The 16,006-nt window shown below is 38.3% G+C and overlaps 1 protein-coding gene across 9 annotated transcripts in view; it reads left to right on the forward strand.

The window, feature by feature from the left end:
- DST (dystonin) overlaps positions 1 to 16,006 on the forward strand; it is a 303,289-nt gene that overhangs the window by 195,143 nt on the left and 92,140 nt on the right. For 8 of the 9 annotated variants that reach the window (XM_056344537.1, XM_056344539.1, XM_056344538.1 and 5 more), the window contains 6 exons: positions 3,630 to 3,782; positions 5,850 to 6,083; positions 6,772 to 7,053; positions 8,177 to 8,722; positions 11,133 to 11,309; positions 14,591 to 14,714. In XM_056344537.1, the coding sequence (XP_056200512.1) occupies positions 3,630 to 3,782; positions 5,850 to 6,083; positions 6,772 to 7,053; positions 8,177 to 8,722; positions 11,133 to 11,309; positions 14,591 to 14,714 (1,516 nt within the window). Of the gene's footprint in view, positions 1 to 180; positions 328 to 485; positions 702 to 886; positions 1,034 to 1,989; positions 2,224 to 3,629; positions 3,783 to 5,849; positions 6,084 to 6,771; positions 7,054 to 8,176; positions 8,723 to 11,132; positions 11,310 to 14,590; positions 14,715 to 16,006 lie in introns of all 9 variants that reach the window. The other variant, XM_056344546.1, reaches the window with a different exon arrangement.

A 16,006-nucleotide genomic window follows, 5' to 3' on the forward strand; every position in this document is an offset into this window, starting at 1 on the left:
GTGTTAAAGGAATTGCATGAATCCTTCATAGTGCTGGAAAGAATAATTAAACTGGAAAAATGATTGACACATTAAATTATAACACTAAAATAAACTATAATTAAAACAAGGAATTCTATTGCTTGTTTTCATGTCTATTAGTTTGAAAAATCTTTTCATACTGTTAAAACTCATTTTCAGGTTGATGGAGTACAGCAATGTTTAAAGTTAACAGAGAAAATGCGAGGACACTTGGCAGTGCTTCAGGATATGAAAAGCCACTTAGATAACCAGGAGCCTAATAGTAACAACTTGGAAATACTGAAAGATGAATTGGAACAACTAGAGGTAAGTAAAGTCTTATTTATGCTTGTATGTCAGTGATGGGTGCTAGGAAGAGCCCTTAGATTAACAAAGAGAGATTTCCAATATAGTTAAAGTAATTCACATTTAAATGTTCTTCTTGCTTAGTAACTTAATGCATTTTATGTGTGTTCTCTTTGTAGTCATTTGAATCTGGACTGGCTACTTTTGCAATTATCCTAAAAAATGATATGAAGTTGACAGAAGAGTTTTTAAAGTTTTGTAACAGAGATATTCCTGGAGAGAAACTTGAAGAGCTAAAGATAAGCTATGACTGTTTGCAGGAAGCATTTCTGGTGGTCTGTGATACGTCTTCAAAACGAGCAAAACAAATAATCAGTGCTATTGACTCGGAAATGGTATGTTTTTATCAAGTGTATGTTTTTGCCTTGGTTTTCTTCAAGGTAATTTGGCTAAACAGAATTTGATTTTGCTTTATTTTGTTTTATCTTAATATAAAAGTATGTGTATGATTCTATTTAATATGATAGAAAATGTGACTAGGCTGCAGGGGTATCATTAAATATACAATTTCCCTTTCTAGTCTAAGCTTGCAGTATTACACCAGCAACTTGTAAGCAGACTGCAGAGATTTTCAGACTGGATCACAGAAAACAGTAAAATCATGAATGACTACACAGTGAATACTAATGATATGGAAGAGCTGACGAAAAGTTTACAGCTATTTAAAGTAAGTATTCTTTATGGCAGGTGTTGGTGCTTCTGACAAATGTTGCTACATATTATTAATTATTAGCTAGCTTTTGTATACCTGCTCATTAACCTCTGTCCCTTAAACAGATGGCTAGAACTAATTACTTAAGACAACAACTGCTTGATAGTCCAGTAATAAAAACGTGTTGATTTGCTTTTTCTCTCAAAAAGATTTTTGACCGAGTTCGACTTCCTGAGAAGGCTGTTGGTTCTGCTTAAATTTGTTGCAATAAATATGACCCTTTTTGGAAATCTAATTTATAATACAAATATTTCAGTGATTAAAAGGACGAGGTCCAGAATCTTTACTGAAGTGTAGTTACCTTCCAAATCAATTATATGTCAGAACAAGAAGAAAGGGAAAGATAAAAAGCTTCTTCACTACACAATCCATGAAATGAGTCATTAAAAACAAATCAGATTAAATTTTTAGTAAAGTTCATACACCTCTGTATGTATGAATGGTAAAAATTACATTATTTTATTGTGCTTTAATAGGGTTCCAGTATGCATGGTAATGCCATAGGGACGCAAAGTGACTAACTGTGGGCAGAAGTTGCCACACTGCTGGCAGTGGGACTTCTCGCTCTGGAATTGAGAAGTAAATATTTTAACGTTTCTGGGTCTTCAGACCTAGAAAAGTTAAACCTAACCTGCCGTAAATCTTCCAGAGTTCAAGGTCAGCCAGTTTTCAAACATCCATGAGAGAGCAAAGAAATAGAGATATTAAAGGTCATCTTATTTATTACTTGGACTTGGACTGTCCCGGAGGCAAACTATGCAGAAATTCAAATGCCATATCTGAATGTGTCAGAATGATTTGGGCACAGAATTTTTATTTACCGCGGCTAAAAAAAGAGGGTAGCAATACTTGTGTTTTATTTGTACTGATTTTGTCTTCATTGCTATTAATTTCCTTCTCTTCGTTCACAGAACAGGGCTGCAGAGCTTGGCTGTAAAAAAATGCACCTGGAGTCCACTGCGTTTGATGTTCAGTTCTTCATTTCTGAACACGCTCAAGATCTTTCTCCTAACCAGAGCAAACAGCTGCTGAGGCTCTTAAATACCACCCAGAAATCTTTTCAGGAAGTGCAGGAAGCAGTGGCAACTCAAGTGGAAAGTTTAGAGACTCAGTTGCAGGCAGCGCAAGAGCGGGGTGATCAGAAGGTTTGCCTTTCTGTGTGAATGTGTGCTGAGTGTTTCTGTCTATGGATGAGGAATTTTAATACCAGCATGCCGTATGAAGTGTATTCCTATCTTTTCAGGTTTTACTACAGATACAGCCATAGTTCTACAAAGATAATATTAATGAAGTTTGGTGAATTGTCATTTTTGTCTCTCCTTAGTACAATCACAGAAACAGCATATTAGATTTTGGACAGACAGAGTTTTTGGCCTTAGGATCTGTACAGGCTGAGGTGACCAAGTCTGCTCTTTCTAGCAATGAGGGAAATGTACTTGAGGTGTCTCACAGCTGTTGTTTGTTTAGCAGCTATATCAGCAATTAAATAAAGCCACGAACTCTTCTGGCTGCAGCTGTATTGATCAGTGTATTTACTGTTGTACCATGGCTTATCACTTCTGTCCTGCTGAAGATTTTCTTTCCTTTAATTTGCCAGGTTGTCTGCTTATGTGATCATTTTTCTAGGTCTTTGTAGTCAAAGACCCAGATTTGTTGAAATCCTTGCTACCTCAGCTTGTTTTGACTGAGACAGGTTAGAGGGACAAACATAGGAGTAAATCAGCAAAGATATTTGCGATTCTAGGTATGGGCGCTGGAAAAGCTATGAGTCAAGTTGGGACAGTTACCAGCTCAACTGGCATGGCTGCAGTCAGTAAGGATAAGCAGCCTTTGTAGAGTCAAAGGAGGCTAATAAGATGCTGCAGTGTAACTGCATCTCCTCTCATAAAAGCACTATCAAGACTCAGAACCACCACATCAGCCCCCAGTTTATGTATAATTAAAGGTGTTTTAGCATTCTAAAGACTTTGTATTATTTTGTCATTCTAAGGACATTTGTCTCCAACTTACTTTGTGAAAGAAACATAAAATTGAGTAAAGGAAGGGCACAGATAACTTTTCTAGAACTTGGCAACAATAATGAGCTTGCATGTTTTGTTCTTCTCTACTGCTTAAAAAGTCAACATTTTCTATTCAGGTAACATATTATTCATACCAACAAGAGCTAACTCACAATCACAACTAACCTCTGTTTTGATATCCTTTTTTCAGAATTAATGGTGTTTATCACAGGTTTCAAGCGGTTAAGAGACTGGATTTTCACTCCTGTCGTTTGGAGATTTCATCTTTCACATATGTGCATGGCCAGACTTCTATTGGGCAATTCCATCAAACGTGGTCTCTTTTACTTACAACATATTTGAGGTTTATCCATAACTTCTGTATTTCATCTTGCTCTTTGTACCACCGCTATCATGTTTACAGCATACTTTTAAAATTACTGCTTTGCAATATTGATGTTCAAAGGTAATTCCTTGTTAAGAGTGTCTGTTAGTTACAGAAGTGAGGACATTTTTGTTTTATTGTTCAATTGTACTTGGCTTTAATGTAGGATGTGGCTGAACGGCAGCAGGAATGCAGAGAGAAACTGCAGGAAATCTGTGATTTGCTTACACAGACTGAAAATCGACTAATTGGACAGCAAGAGTCTCTTGTTATTGGAGACAGCAAGGCTGAGCTGGAACGATACCAGACCAAACAGGAGGTATGCACAATTCTAGTCAGATAAGTTAGAGAAGACCGAGTGCAGAGGAGAGTGACTAGACTTTTGTTGAATAACAAGACTTGTCTTGTGAGAGGAGAGTAGAATAGATCTGTTTGACCTACCAGAAGTAAAGGCTTAATGGAATGCAATCTAAACTGCTGCCCATGAATAATATACTTCACCATGTGCCAGTGGGAGAAAAGAAATTTTCAAACTTGGAGACACTAGAATAGGGAGCACATCCTAGATATTTCAAGAAGCATTCCTGGAGCAGCTGTGAAATTTGTTAGATATTAGCTTAAGATTGTTCCTGTCAGTTGTGATAAAATCATGCATGTTTATTACGCTAAAAAATTTTGCCAGCTTTTTAACTGGTATCAGGGAGTGCTTATTCCTGTTCACAGTATTTTGAGGAATTCTGCTGCAAGGCTGTCTCTTGTCTGAGGCTTACTCCTGTTTTGGTTTGAATTCTCTTTTTTCTGGTGTTGATCTCCTTGGTGTTCTTGCGTAACAGAGCCCTTTGCTTGCTTGCTTTCCTATTGCAGCCTTGCTTTTCAGCTGTATCCTGTCACCTGTAAGCTTTTACTCTGTTCTGACTGATACTAATTGAGTTTATGATAGTTAAAGGACTGAAGGACTTGGTACGTTTCTTTTTCCTCCTTCTCCTAGTAGTAGTTTACTATACAGAAGAGCTCAAAATCAGGTTTGGTAATCTATAAAGGCAGAGATTTCCTTATTCATCTTGCTTTGCTTTACTTATCTTCAAAGTAACATATCTAGTTTGACAAAGTTCTCCTTATTCTAAGTGGAAAGATGCAGATACCCCTGGGGTACCTCTTAATATTGCTTACCTGTTTTAAGAATTTATGGCTTAAATGGAGTACCCATGGGAGTGAAGAATGATACAGCATATGCTTCGGGGGTTTTTCCATCCGTTATTTGTGACTACCTAGTAGATTTGTTATTTACTGACTAATTTCTTGTAGACACCATTGTAGAAGTGTGTCTCAGGAAGGGAATGGGAGCTTAAAAAAGGTCTTCTATAGATGAAATCAGAGCTTTCATTGTCAGTGAGCTGTTGAAAAGGGAGCACAGAGATCTTTGTGAGAGAAAGAAAATATTGTCTTGATGCAGCATCCCCAAGAAAATCTTCCAAACATACTTGCCAAAGTGTTAAAACAAGCTGCAGTTTTAGCTGCCAAACTATGTTCTATAATTGCTGCAAAATCTGTAGTCCAGAATGTGAATCAAATATTTTTATTTTGCAGCTTCAAGTGTTGCACTCATACAAAGAAAAAAACCTTAATTATTTCAGTAACTGGGTGAATGTATTCAACAGCATAATTATCATTATAATTTAAGCTCCCTTCAGATAACTGGGAGGCAGATTTTTTTTATCTGACTCTATCATAGGACTAGGCGAACTCCTTTGGATAAACTAAAACTAAACATCTGTTCTCTATGAAATTTAATGGACTTAAACAATCCTTGGAGATTGAAATATGATCATTGGTTACAACTAAAGAAAAATATTCTTATGGCTTTTCTGGCCTGAACAAAACCAAGAAGAATGGGAAAACATCCACCTGGGAAAGCTGACTACAAGTTTCTGACATTTATTCAGTCCCCTTTCTTTCTGCAGCTTTCTCTTAAGATAGCAATGAAACGAACTTGTCAGGAGACTCACCTTGCTAACTACAGCGTAGCAGATTTATTTTGTGTCTGGATATCTAAAAGATAAGATATATTTTCTTTGGTGTACATGGAAATACAATATTTGAGCTGCTAAACAAAAGGAAAAAGTGGCCTCAGTCTGAATAGGAGTGTAAGCTAACAGACTTGTAATTTTAAAAAAACAGACAGATGGAGCTGCAGCAACATTCTAAGATGCTGATTTTATTTTTTAAATAATCCTATCTGTAATTTAGTAATGTGTCATGTGCTCCCAAGTTAGAAAGGAGCAAGTGTGGTGCTTACCCCCAGAGCAGAGATTGTTCCAATAAAGTTAATTGGAATGATCTGGTGAATAATTTACTTACTCCTATTTACTTTCTTTTTTCTCAAAAGGAGATACAAAAAGACATGAGAATGAGTGCCCAGACACTGGCAGAGATTGTGAAAAATACTGAAACCTTCTTGAAAGAGAATGGAGAAAAGTTGTCACAAGAAGACAAGACTATTCTTGAACAGAAACTTAATGAAGCTAAGACAAAGTGTTTGCTCCTTAGCCAGAAGGCAGAAGAGTCCAAAAAAAAATTGGATAAAGCTATGACAACAGCAATTAAGCAGGAAACAGAAAAGGTTTTTAGGCAACCATTTTGTACTTTTATTCAAACTTTTTACATGTCATATGGGATTAGTCTTGCAACTTAGTGTTGTGTGGTGGGTTGACCCTGGCAGGACCGTCAACCTCCATGGCTGCAGGGCACAGCCTGCCTCCGTGGGTCTTCACCACGGGCTGCAGGGGAGTCTCTGCTCCGGCACCTGGAGCCCCTCCTGCCCCTCCTTCTGCACCGACCTGGGGGGCTGCAGGGCTGCTCCTCTCACATAGTCTCACTCCTCTCTCTGGTTGCAGTTGTGCAGGGTGTTTCCGCCCCCCTTAAATATGCTATCCAAGAGGCGCTGCCACTGTCACTGATGGGCTCGGCCTTGGCCAGCAGCGGATCCGTCTTGGAGCCGGCTGCTCTGTCGGACATGGGGGAAGCTTCTCGCAGCTTCTCACAGAAGCCACCCCCATAGCCCCCTGCTACCAAAACCTTGCCACGCAAAACCAGTACATATTGATGTGATGTGGAGAGATTAAAATGTTATTTCATTTGAATGACTAATAAACTGCTGATTTATTTTCTTTATGGAACAAAGAACAATATATATATGTCAATCAGATATTTTGTTTAGCATTAATGTATTTTAAATGGTCTGTTTACATATGCTATTTTGTAGTGCCTAAAGAAGATTTCTAAACTGAAACTGTGAAATTTCAATGTAGGTTGCAGCCATAGAACAGCTGGAAGAAAGTAAAAATACAATAGAAAATCTCTTGGATTGGTTATCAAATGTGGATAAAGAAGCGGAGCACGGCTGGAAGTTTAAGCAGGTGATAGAACAGAATGGAACACACTTTGAAGAGGGAGATGTGAAGGCTTTGGAAGGAGAGGAGGATGATGTCAATGGTAATCTGCTGGAAATTCAGCAAGACATGGAAACTCAGGTGGATGGACGAGTAAAAAGCACAGAAGATAATCTGAACCAGCAGTATCAGAAAGTCAAGGTACTGTTACTGGGTTTATTCAACATGTTGGTGCTAAGCATATCAGTCCTCATTCGACATGAGTGGATTCAATCGCATCCTTTCTGTCATAGACTTTGGAACAGGCACTGGAAAGTTAGTGATGTACACCCGTAGGAATTTCAGTATTTCAAATGTATTGTGAATTTGTCACTTTTTGCTGTTACTGTGGTTGTTTTATGTATTATGGCTCAGTTTTATGGCTTCTGTTAACTTACAGTTGAGCAACCAAGAACTTCTAGGTGAGATTTCACGGATGTGTTGATGAAAATGATTATGCTGTTAGCTGATACTATCTTGGATTTTCTTTTTTATTGAAAAAGCAACCAAGCCCAAAGAAAAATAAGATCATTTATTTTTGTGTACTTCCACTTTTTTGATGATTCTTTTCTGCACCTAATGCCTACAGGATAATTGCCCACTGTACTCACGGACGAAAAGCATTAAGGTCTGTTTTACATAGCTGTTTTACATAGGAGTAGAAGACCTTCAAAAATGGTGATTTTTTGCAAGAATATATTTGAAAGATGGATTTTGTTTGGGATACAGTTATAGTTCCTATGACTTAACTGTTTTTTACATGAGATTGAAGCAATTTGCATACATAGTACATGTCTCAATTTTTAAAGGCAAAAGGACCTGGTTTATGACCAAGTATATTTGATAAGAATTTTGATTTTGCTAAGCGTGCTAGCCTAGATGTTAAGTAATAAACAAATAATTTTTATTAGGAATAAAGTTAAAGGGATCGATAATGACTAGATTTACTATGCAGAGTTGTCTTTTAGAAGTACAGAGGAAAATGTTTGTGTGTTATGTATCTCCTAGTATTTCTGATTTCCAATGATATTTGAAGACTCTCGTTTGGTCATGGCCTGTATATCTGGCTGAAATTGCCATTATGATGTCTCATAAAATTTTGAAACTGCACAGAAATGTGATGACCAGGAGCCATGCTTTCACTTAAATAACTCACAAAATATTTTTTAATAAATAATATGAAAATTAGAAAAGCTTTTTCTCATTTTGATGGACTTCGTTTCATCGTTTCTGAAGAAGCAACCAAGAACGTGCTGGTCATAATTTATCCTTTTCTTTCTTGTAGGCTCAACATGAGAAAATTATTTCACAGCAGCAGGCTATCATAATAGCGACTCAGTCTGCTCAGGCACTGCTTGAGAAACAAGGGCACTACCTTTCCCCAGAAGAAAAAGACAAGATGCAAAGGAACATGAAAGAGCTGAAGGCTCAGTATGAGACTGCTTTGGCTGAGTCAGAACGGAAAATGAAATTGACTCATTCTCTAAGAGAAGAACTTGAGAAATTTGATGCAGATTATAGTGAATTTGAAACCTGGCTGCAGCAGGCAGAACAAGAACTTGACAATTTGGAGGCAGGTGCTTCTGACTTCAGTGGCATAATGGTCAAATTGAAAAGGCAAAAGAGTTTTTCAGAAGATGTTATATCTCACAAAGGTGATTTACGGTATATTACAATTTCTGGTCAAAGAGTTTTAGATGCTGCAAGATCATGTAGCAAAAGAGATGGTGTGAAGGTTGACAAAGATGGTATCGATACTTCAGCTACATATACTGAAGTGCAAAATAAACTGGATAGTGCTTCAGATCGTTTCAAATCTCTCTATACTAAGGTAAGTTTTATTATACTGAATAGGAAAGACTGCTGTGATTGATTTGGCAGTTTGTATAAAAAAGAGCTCATGAAACAAATACTGTGGGAAGTTGCAAATTTTTTGTTTCTTAAAGTTAGGTAACAAGATGATTTTTCAGATCTGCTTTATTCAAGTGCTGGACTATTTAAGGTCTGAATGGATGAAGTTTTCTACCTTGTGTTATAAGGAAGAACATAAGACCAGATTTCTTGACTGTTCTTTCAGCCTTAAAGAAACTCTTTGAGTGTATGATAGTACAGGATGTCCGAGTAACATTTTGGGGTGGAAAGAAATAGTAGTACTTTCAGCTGGATAACATTTCTTTATGTTCCTTGCGATATTTCCCACAACTGCTTATTTACTTGGCTTCTTGCTAATGAGTATAGCAAGAGACAGACTATGCCAAGATTAACATTTAAAATTTCATTTTGATCTGTATCCTGAAATAGTTTGTACCAAGAAGGCTTTGTTGTCAGCACTAGGCATGCAAGAATGTAGTGATTTGAGGATAGTAATTATTTTCCACTTCCTGCCAAATAAAGATTTTATGCTTAACAATCTGAGATTAGTCTCTAACTAATAGGAAACTAGCAGTGCAAAATCCTCCAGGTACCTTAGAGAGGGAAGATAATCCAGCTGTCTGTGCCAGGTTCACGTATGGTATCTGTCTGGTAGAACTAGACAGACTTCACCAGCTGGTCTCACATGCCAATTATCCAGCTGTTTTCAAAAAAACAACAAAGTGTTGTTCAATACCAATAATATTCTGGAACTGTAAACTTTTAAGATAATTATTAACTGAACCATTTAAGAGACAGTTGCTGTCAGTATCCTTTGACTGTGCCATTTCATGATTTTCTAAGTTTGTAGGTTCAGACTCCATGACACAGGTTCACTATAGACTGTTGTTCTGCAGCAGTTGCCTTCTTTGGGAATTATCACCTCTTTAACATTTGCTTGCTCAGAAATGTAAATTCTGTAAAGACATGGATTTGATCACTTGATTACTAAAACAGTGTAAACCCTGTTCTCAAACAGTTTGTGAAGACGGTTCTCCATTTACAGCAGCTCATTTTAATTTTCCCACTTAATTTACGTGAACAGTGAAGCTAGAAGCTTGTATTAACACATTAGAGTTCCTCCAATTTATTTATTGGATTAGTTTGAGTGTGAATGTAAAGATTTCATCGCTAAATTTTCAGAGAGAGTATTTTTATGCACATAAAAATTCTGTGCCAGCAGCTTGATTTATGGTCACATATTTGTCAACTTGCCAGATCCTGTACTTCGCATATATACATTTAGCACAGATGTAATAGACATGCTTTAAATATTTGACCATAAATATGCAGAGCGAGGTAGACTTCTTGCTAAATTGAGTCTTGAAGGACAGACCAACTTCGAAAAAGTGAGATCTTCCACAATTTGTAAGCGAGATCTTGCAATTGTAAATGGGTTTGTAGTAACTTTTTTGCCTTTTATAATAGCTTCTTGCTTTTAGTAAATATTTGTATTGCTTTTATTTTTTTTATATATGTATATATATAATTTGCACACACACATATGAGTTTATAGGCTTATATGTTGAAGGAATCTTAAAAGTCAGTTCTTAACCGGTTATGTAAATGGGTGCATTCTATGTTTGCCCACCAGAGGGAGACCAAGTACCATCTGTAAATATTAAAAGACAGTGTATGGAAGGTTTAGAATACAAATATTTAAAGTAATGTTTATAAATATTATTACGTGATACAATCAGATTTTGCTTGTGAAACCACCTCCAAAATGTCTGAAAGAGCTCCACTGACCTTTTCACGTAATGATCCACTGTAAACGTTTTGGGGCATGCTAACATACTGGACTAATGGGATCTTGGTCAGATGACCTTCCTGAGTGACCAAAGCAAAGCTTATGTGCAATACTGAGCCATTTCACTTTGGAGTCGCTATGCCAGTAAGGTGTTCATGAAAGCAATACTCTGCTGTCTGTATTTTAATGAACATACACCTATTTTCTGATTTTTTTGAAAATTTCTAGCTTTCACTGGCTACATTTTTGGTGTCAAGAGTTCTGATAATGGATCTTTATGCTGCTGGATCAAAAAGTATTCCTAAAGCTTTTCCTACTCTAGTACAATGGATTAGATTCTAGTTTCTCACCTGCGTCACTGAATTGATCTTAGGATTTGATCTGAGGAGCACAGAGTGAGAAGACCTGTGTAGCCTGTGCAGCTGTCATGCCTTAGTTCAGAAATCAGTTCAGTGGTGGGATGATGACAGGAAGAAATCATGCAGTATTTCAGCAAGGAAAGTATGACCTTGAGATTATTTGAAATGCAACACACAGTTTAATGCCTGGGTGTTTGCGTGTTTGTTTTCTGCTCTTTTAGTGTAGTGTCCTTGGAAATAACCTGAAAGACCTGGTGGATAAATACCAGCATTATGAAGAAGCCTCATCTGGACTTTTGTCAGGTCTCCAGGCTTCTGAAGTAGCTGTGAACAAGCAACTATCAGAGCCAATTGCAGCAGATCCCAAAAATCTCCAAAGACAACTAGAAGAAACCAAGGTGAAAAGCTTTAAAATGCAGAAGTTCTTTTGTCCTATAAGGTTTTGTCTGAAAAACAGGATTATCTAATATAATCCAAATAGCAGCAGGTCAAATTCTTGCCTTGCACATAGGCATGCAACTTTTAACAGTTCTGAAATTCAGCTATCCAGAGTGTTACCTGAAAAGCACTAGGGTGAAAAAAAAAAGCATGAACAAGATGCCATTAGCAGTGGTGAAAGCAAGACGTGTTTCATATCACTTAGTAAATGATAAGGTAAAATCTGGAAAGTTTTTGAACTAAGAAAGGATGCAGTGATTTCAGTTTGCTTATCAGAGCAGGGCTTCAGACAGAGTTCCCGATAGGGAAGACCATTTGACGTTTGTTGTCTGTGACTTGCTTTTTTCTTTCACATTTTTGTTTTATTACATTATGAAAGGGAACATACTGGATAAACAATGTGATGTGACTAGTCTGTTTGCCTGCTTCAGTTGTATCCAGTACTATATGCCCCGCAGAGAGTGAATATAGCATCATTTGCACTGCACAGAAAAAAATTTTTTTTTTTTTTCTTCTCCTCATCCCTGCACCACCCCACCCCCAACGTGGGGTAACTCACAACTGTGTGTAAATCCTAGTAGAGGCAAGACACGTTAGTGATGGAGCTTGTAAAGGTAAAAAACTCCAGTTAGTTGCGTAAACTATAGGTTTACAGAAGGCTTTAGGAACCCAAGTACAAGGTGAGTTATATAAAGTTTCATACAGTCTCTCATCTTTGAACTGACTCATATTTTCATAAAAACATTCAATCATCTATAGTATAATTAAAATGCAGCATTATTTATTTTTCAGTGAGCAAACGTATTGGCCAGGCATTTCCTCACTGTTTTGTCTGTGCTATGTGGAGTATCAGTGCAGGTCTGATCTGTTTACTATTGACAAATGGTAGTCAATGGCTCGTGGAGATTACATGCTTTAACCATTTCCCGTAGTAGTTACCTTTACCACATGGTATCTTTCAAGTCTGCCATTGGAATTGCCCAATATTTGGTGCATGACACATTAGAGGAGGCAAATCACAGCAATGTTTTAAGACAACAAAATTGAAAGTGTAAATTTTGAACTCCTAACAGTGGAACAATTCAGGTACATTTGTGCTTTCAAGCACTAGAAAAATAGGAATAACACTATTTAGAATTTTAGGCTTCATTTAAAATTTTTGTTCCTTATGCCAAAACAAATTATATCCTGTATAATGCCAATTTTCATGCAAGTAATACAAAAGGAGTGAGTACTGGGGTTCTATTATGAAATGCCTACATGGATTACATGCCACACAAAAGAGCACTCAATGAATATGAGCTGGGAAGAAGGGCGAGGGTACAACATGTCAAAAGATTCAAAGGAAGAGAAAAAACAGGAGGCTGAAGAGAGAAAGCCAATTAACGAAAGCAAAACAAAGCGTATTTTTTAAGAAGTCAGGTGTTGCAAGTTAAAGCTGTCCTTTGTAGGCAACACATGCAGCTGATAATCCAGCTACACACAGACCTTGGCAGCATGGTGGGCTCTAATCTTTTTATGGGGATTAACTGTTCTTCAGAATAGTCTTCAGTGCCTCTGGCATCAGCTTGCTTGCTTTTTGTCAGCGTACAAGGTTCTCTGGTACATCTTTTTTTCTTGTCTTTCATTTCTCTCTTTTTTCTCTTTCTCTCTTTTTTCTCTTTCTCTCTTTTTTCTCTTTCTCTCTTTTTTCTCTTTCTCTCTTTTTTCTCTTCCGCTTTTTCTTTCTTTTTCTCTCTCTCTCTTTCTCTCTCTTTCTCTCTCTCTTTCTCTCTCTTTCTCTCTCTCTTTCTCTCTCTTTCTCTCTCTCTTTCTCTCTCTCTTTCTCTTTCTCTCTTCCTCTCTTTCGCTTTTTCTTTCTTTTTCTCGCTCTCTTTCTCGCTCTCTTTCTCGCTCTCTTTCTCGCTCTCTTTCTCGCTCTCTTTCTCGCTCTCTTTCTCGCTCTCTTTCTCGCTCTCTTTCTCTCTCTTTCTCTCTCTCTTTCTCTCTCTTTCTCTCTCTTTCTCTCTCTTTCTCTCTCTTTCTCTCTCTTTCTCTCTCTTTCTCTCTCTTTCGCTCTCTTTCGCTCTCTTTCGCTCTCTTTCTCTCTTTCTCGCTCTCTTTCTCTCTTTCTCGCTCTCTTTCTCGCTCTTTCTCTCGCTCTTTCTCTCGCTCTTTCGCGCTCTTTCTCTCGCGCTCTTTCTCTCGCGCTCTTTCTCTCGCGCTCTTTCTCTCGCGCTCTTTCTCTCGCGCTCTTTCTCTCGCGCTCTTTCTCTCTTTCTCTCTCTCTCTCTCTTTCTCTCTCTCTTTCTCTCTCTCTCTCTTTCTCTCTCTTCTTCTCAAGTGAGTCAGCAGGACATGCTATGTTCTGGCGTACTGTTGTGCTCCGGACACCAGTACTGAATGCACTGACTTGACTTCTTTGTCCTGGCAGGATTACCTTTTGAGTCGTATGCTTATTGAGTTAGTGTGTATCAAAAAATAAATGAGAAGTCCTTCATTCTGCACTTGTATAAAGTTCAAGTGAATCAAAAGAAAGATACATCATCTACACTAGCACAGATGCCTGAAATAATTTAAAGACTATTGACCCTTGAGTACTTTTAGCCACTGGAGAGTGAAAGTCACTTTCAGAAGTTGATTTAGCTTTCTTGTCTTTCTCTGTTGGCTCTGGAGTGAGTCATGGCTGGGCTAGTCTCTAAACCTGTGTCGCTTGGTTAAATGGACAAACCTAGGCAAAATTCAGTGACACTGGCTTCAGGAGGCTCCTGAACTGTGAAGGTGATCATCTTGTTTCAAGTTACTCCTGTTTACACTGCCGTATCAGCCCGATCCTTTGTCGTACAACTGATGGTGAATGTGTAACTACTGCTGCTGACTGTATGTTTTTCCCCCTGAATTGTTCTCTGATGCCAAGTTGAAAAATATGTTTATTTTTCTTTCGGATAGTATATGAGTCTGTATAAACAGTCTTTAAAAACAATAAATCAAAAGACACATTTTGAAGTTACATGCAAGAAATCAGTTGAGTCAGAGAAGTATTGTAAAACAGGAGATAAAACAGATGGTGAACGAACTAAAACAAGGGCCAGAAGGTCAACAGCAGTCATCACCACTGGTGAAGACTTTCTTAAGGGGAGGTCACAAATTGAGTTAGTTTATTACCACCACTAAGTTTAGGTTATATGGCATATCTCAAGCCTTGCTTGTGTAACTGTTAACTGTATTAAAAGGCATAACTGATAATTGTGGAATGTTACAGGTTCTTCAGGGACAAGTGTCTAACCACCAAATTGCTGTAGAAAAACTGAAAAAAGCTGCTGAAGTGTTACTGGATACAAGGGGAGAGCTGACACCAGACAAAGATGAGATTCAGAAAACACTGGGTAAATGTTTACTTCTCTTAATAAAACTTTGTATCACTTGTGCCTGCATGCAGGTGGTGGAGGAGACAAGAGAGTTTCCACATTCTTGTATAGCTGTTGGAGTCCATGTTTTGTTGAGTCATAAGCTGTTACAACACAGTAATTTCATTGTTGGTCTGTCTCCTACATTGATAATATATAATTTTCAATTAAAAGCTATCATTTCATTTTTTACTTACCTCCCCCCACTCCCCAAAGAGTGATTATGTTTAATTCCCATATTACAGATGGTCATGCCAAAGAGGTAGTGATTTGCTGAGGATCCTAAGTTCTCCAGTGGGAAGGAACATGTTCAGGTTAAGGAACATGGCTCTAATTCTGTTTCCAAGCAATCATTTGAAGTTTGCTTAGCCAAGGAGAGTAATTTTCTTCTGATGTCCAGAAACTATGATGTGGTTGATCTTGGCTGGCTGCCAGATGCCCACCCAGCTGCTCTCTCACTCCCCTTGCCCAACAGAATGTGGAAAATTAAGATGGAAAAGCGCATGGTTCAAGATAAAGGCAGGGAGATCACTTACCAATTACTGTCATGGCAAAACAGATGACTTGGGGAAGATTAAATTTCATTTATTGCCAAATAAAACAGGTTTTAGTAATGAGAAACAAAAACAAATTAAAACAACACCTTCCTCCCACCCCACTCTTTTTTCCAGGCTCACCATCAGTCTTTTCTTCCTAACTACTCACACCTCCTCCCTGCCAAACAGTGCAGGGTGGATGGGGAATGGGTGATTCTGGTCGGTCCATAACAGCTCCTTTCTAACACTGATTCCTTCTCACACCTTTGCCCTGCTTCAGCATGGTCCTCTCCACAGGCTGAAATCTTTCAGGATAATCTTGCTCTAGTGTGGGCTCTCTATGTGCTGCAGTTGCTTGAAGAAGTAAAGAAGCATCCACCTCCTCCAGCGTGAGGTCCGACATGTGCTGCAGCGCGGTTATCTGCTCCAGCACAGTCCTTCACAGGCTTTAGGGGAATCTGTGCTCCAGCGCCTGGAGCACCTCTTCCCCCTCCTTCTTGCCTGACCTTGACGTCTGCAGGGCTATTTTGCACACTTTGTTTTCCGTCACTTCTCAGTCCCAGGCAGCATTTTCCCCTTCCTTAAATACATTTTCCCAGATGTGCCACCAGCTTAGCTGTAGAGCTCAGCTGTGCCTTGTGGTGGGTCAGTAGGAGCTGGCTGGAACTATCTGTGTCTTCCATGGGGCAGCCCTTCACCTCTTCTCACAGAGGCCAAAAACCTTACCACCTACAC

The sequence above is a fragment of the Falco biarmicus genome, chromosome 6 (genome assembly GCF_023638135.1).
Source record: "Falco biarmicus isolate bFalBia1 chromosome 6, bFalBia1.pri, whole genome shotgun sequence".
Lineage (NCBI taxonomy): Eukaryota > Metazoa > Chordata > Aves > Falconiformes > Falconidae > Falco > Falco biarmicus.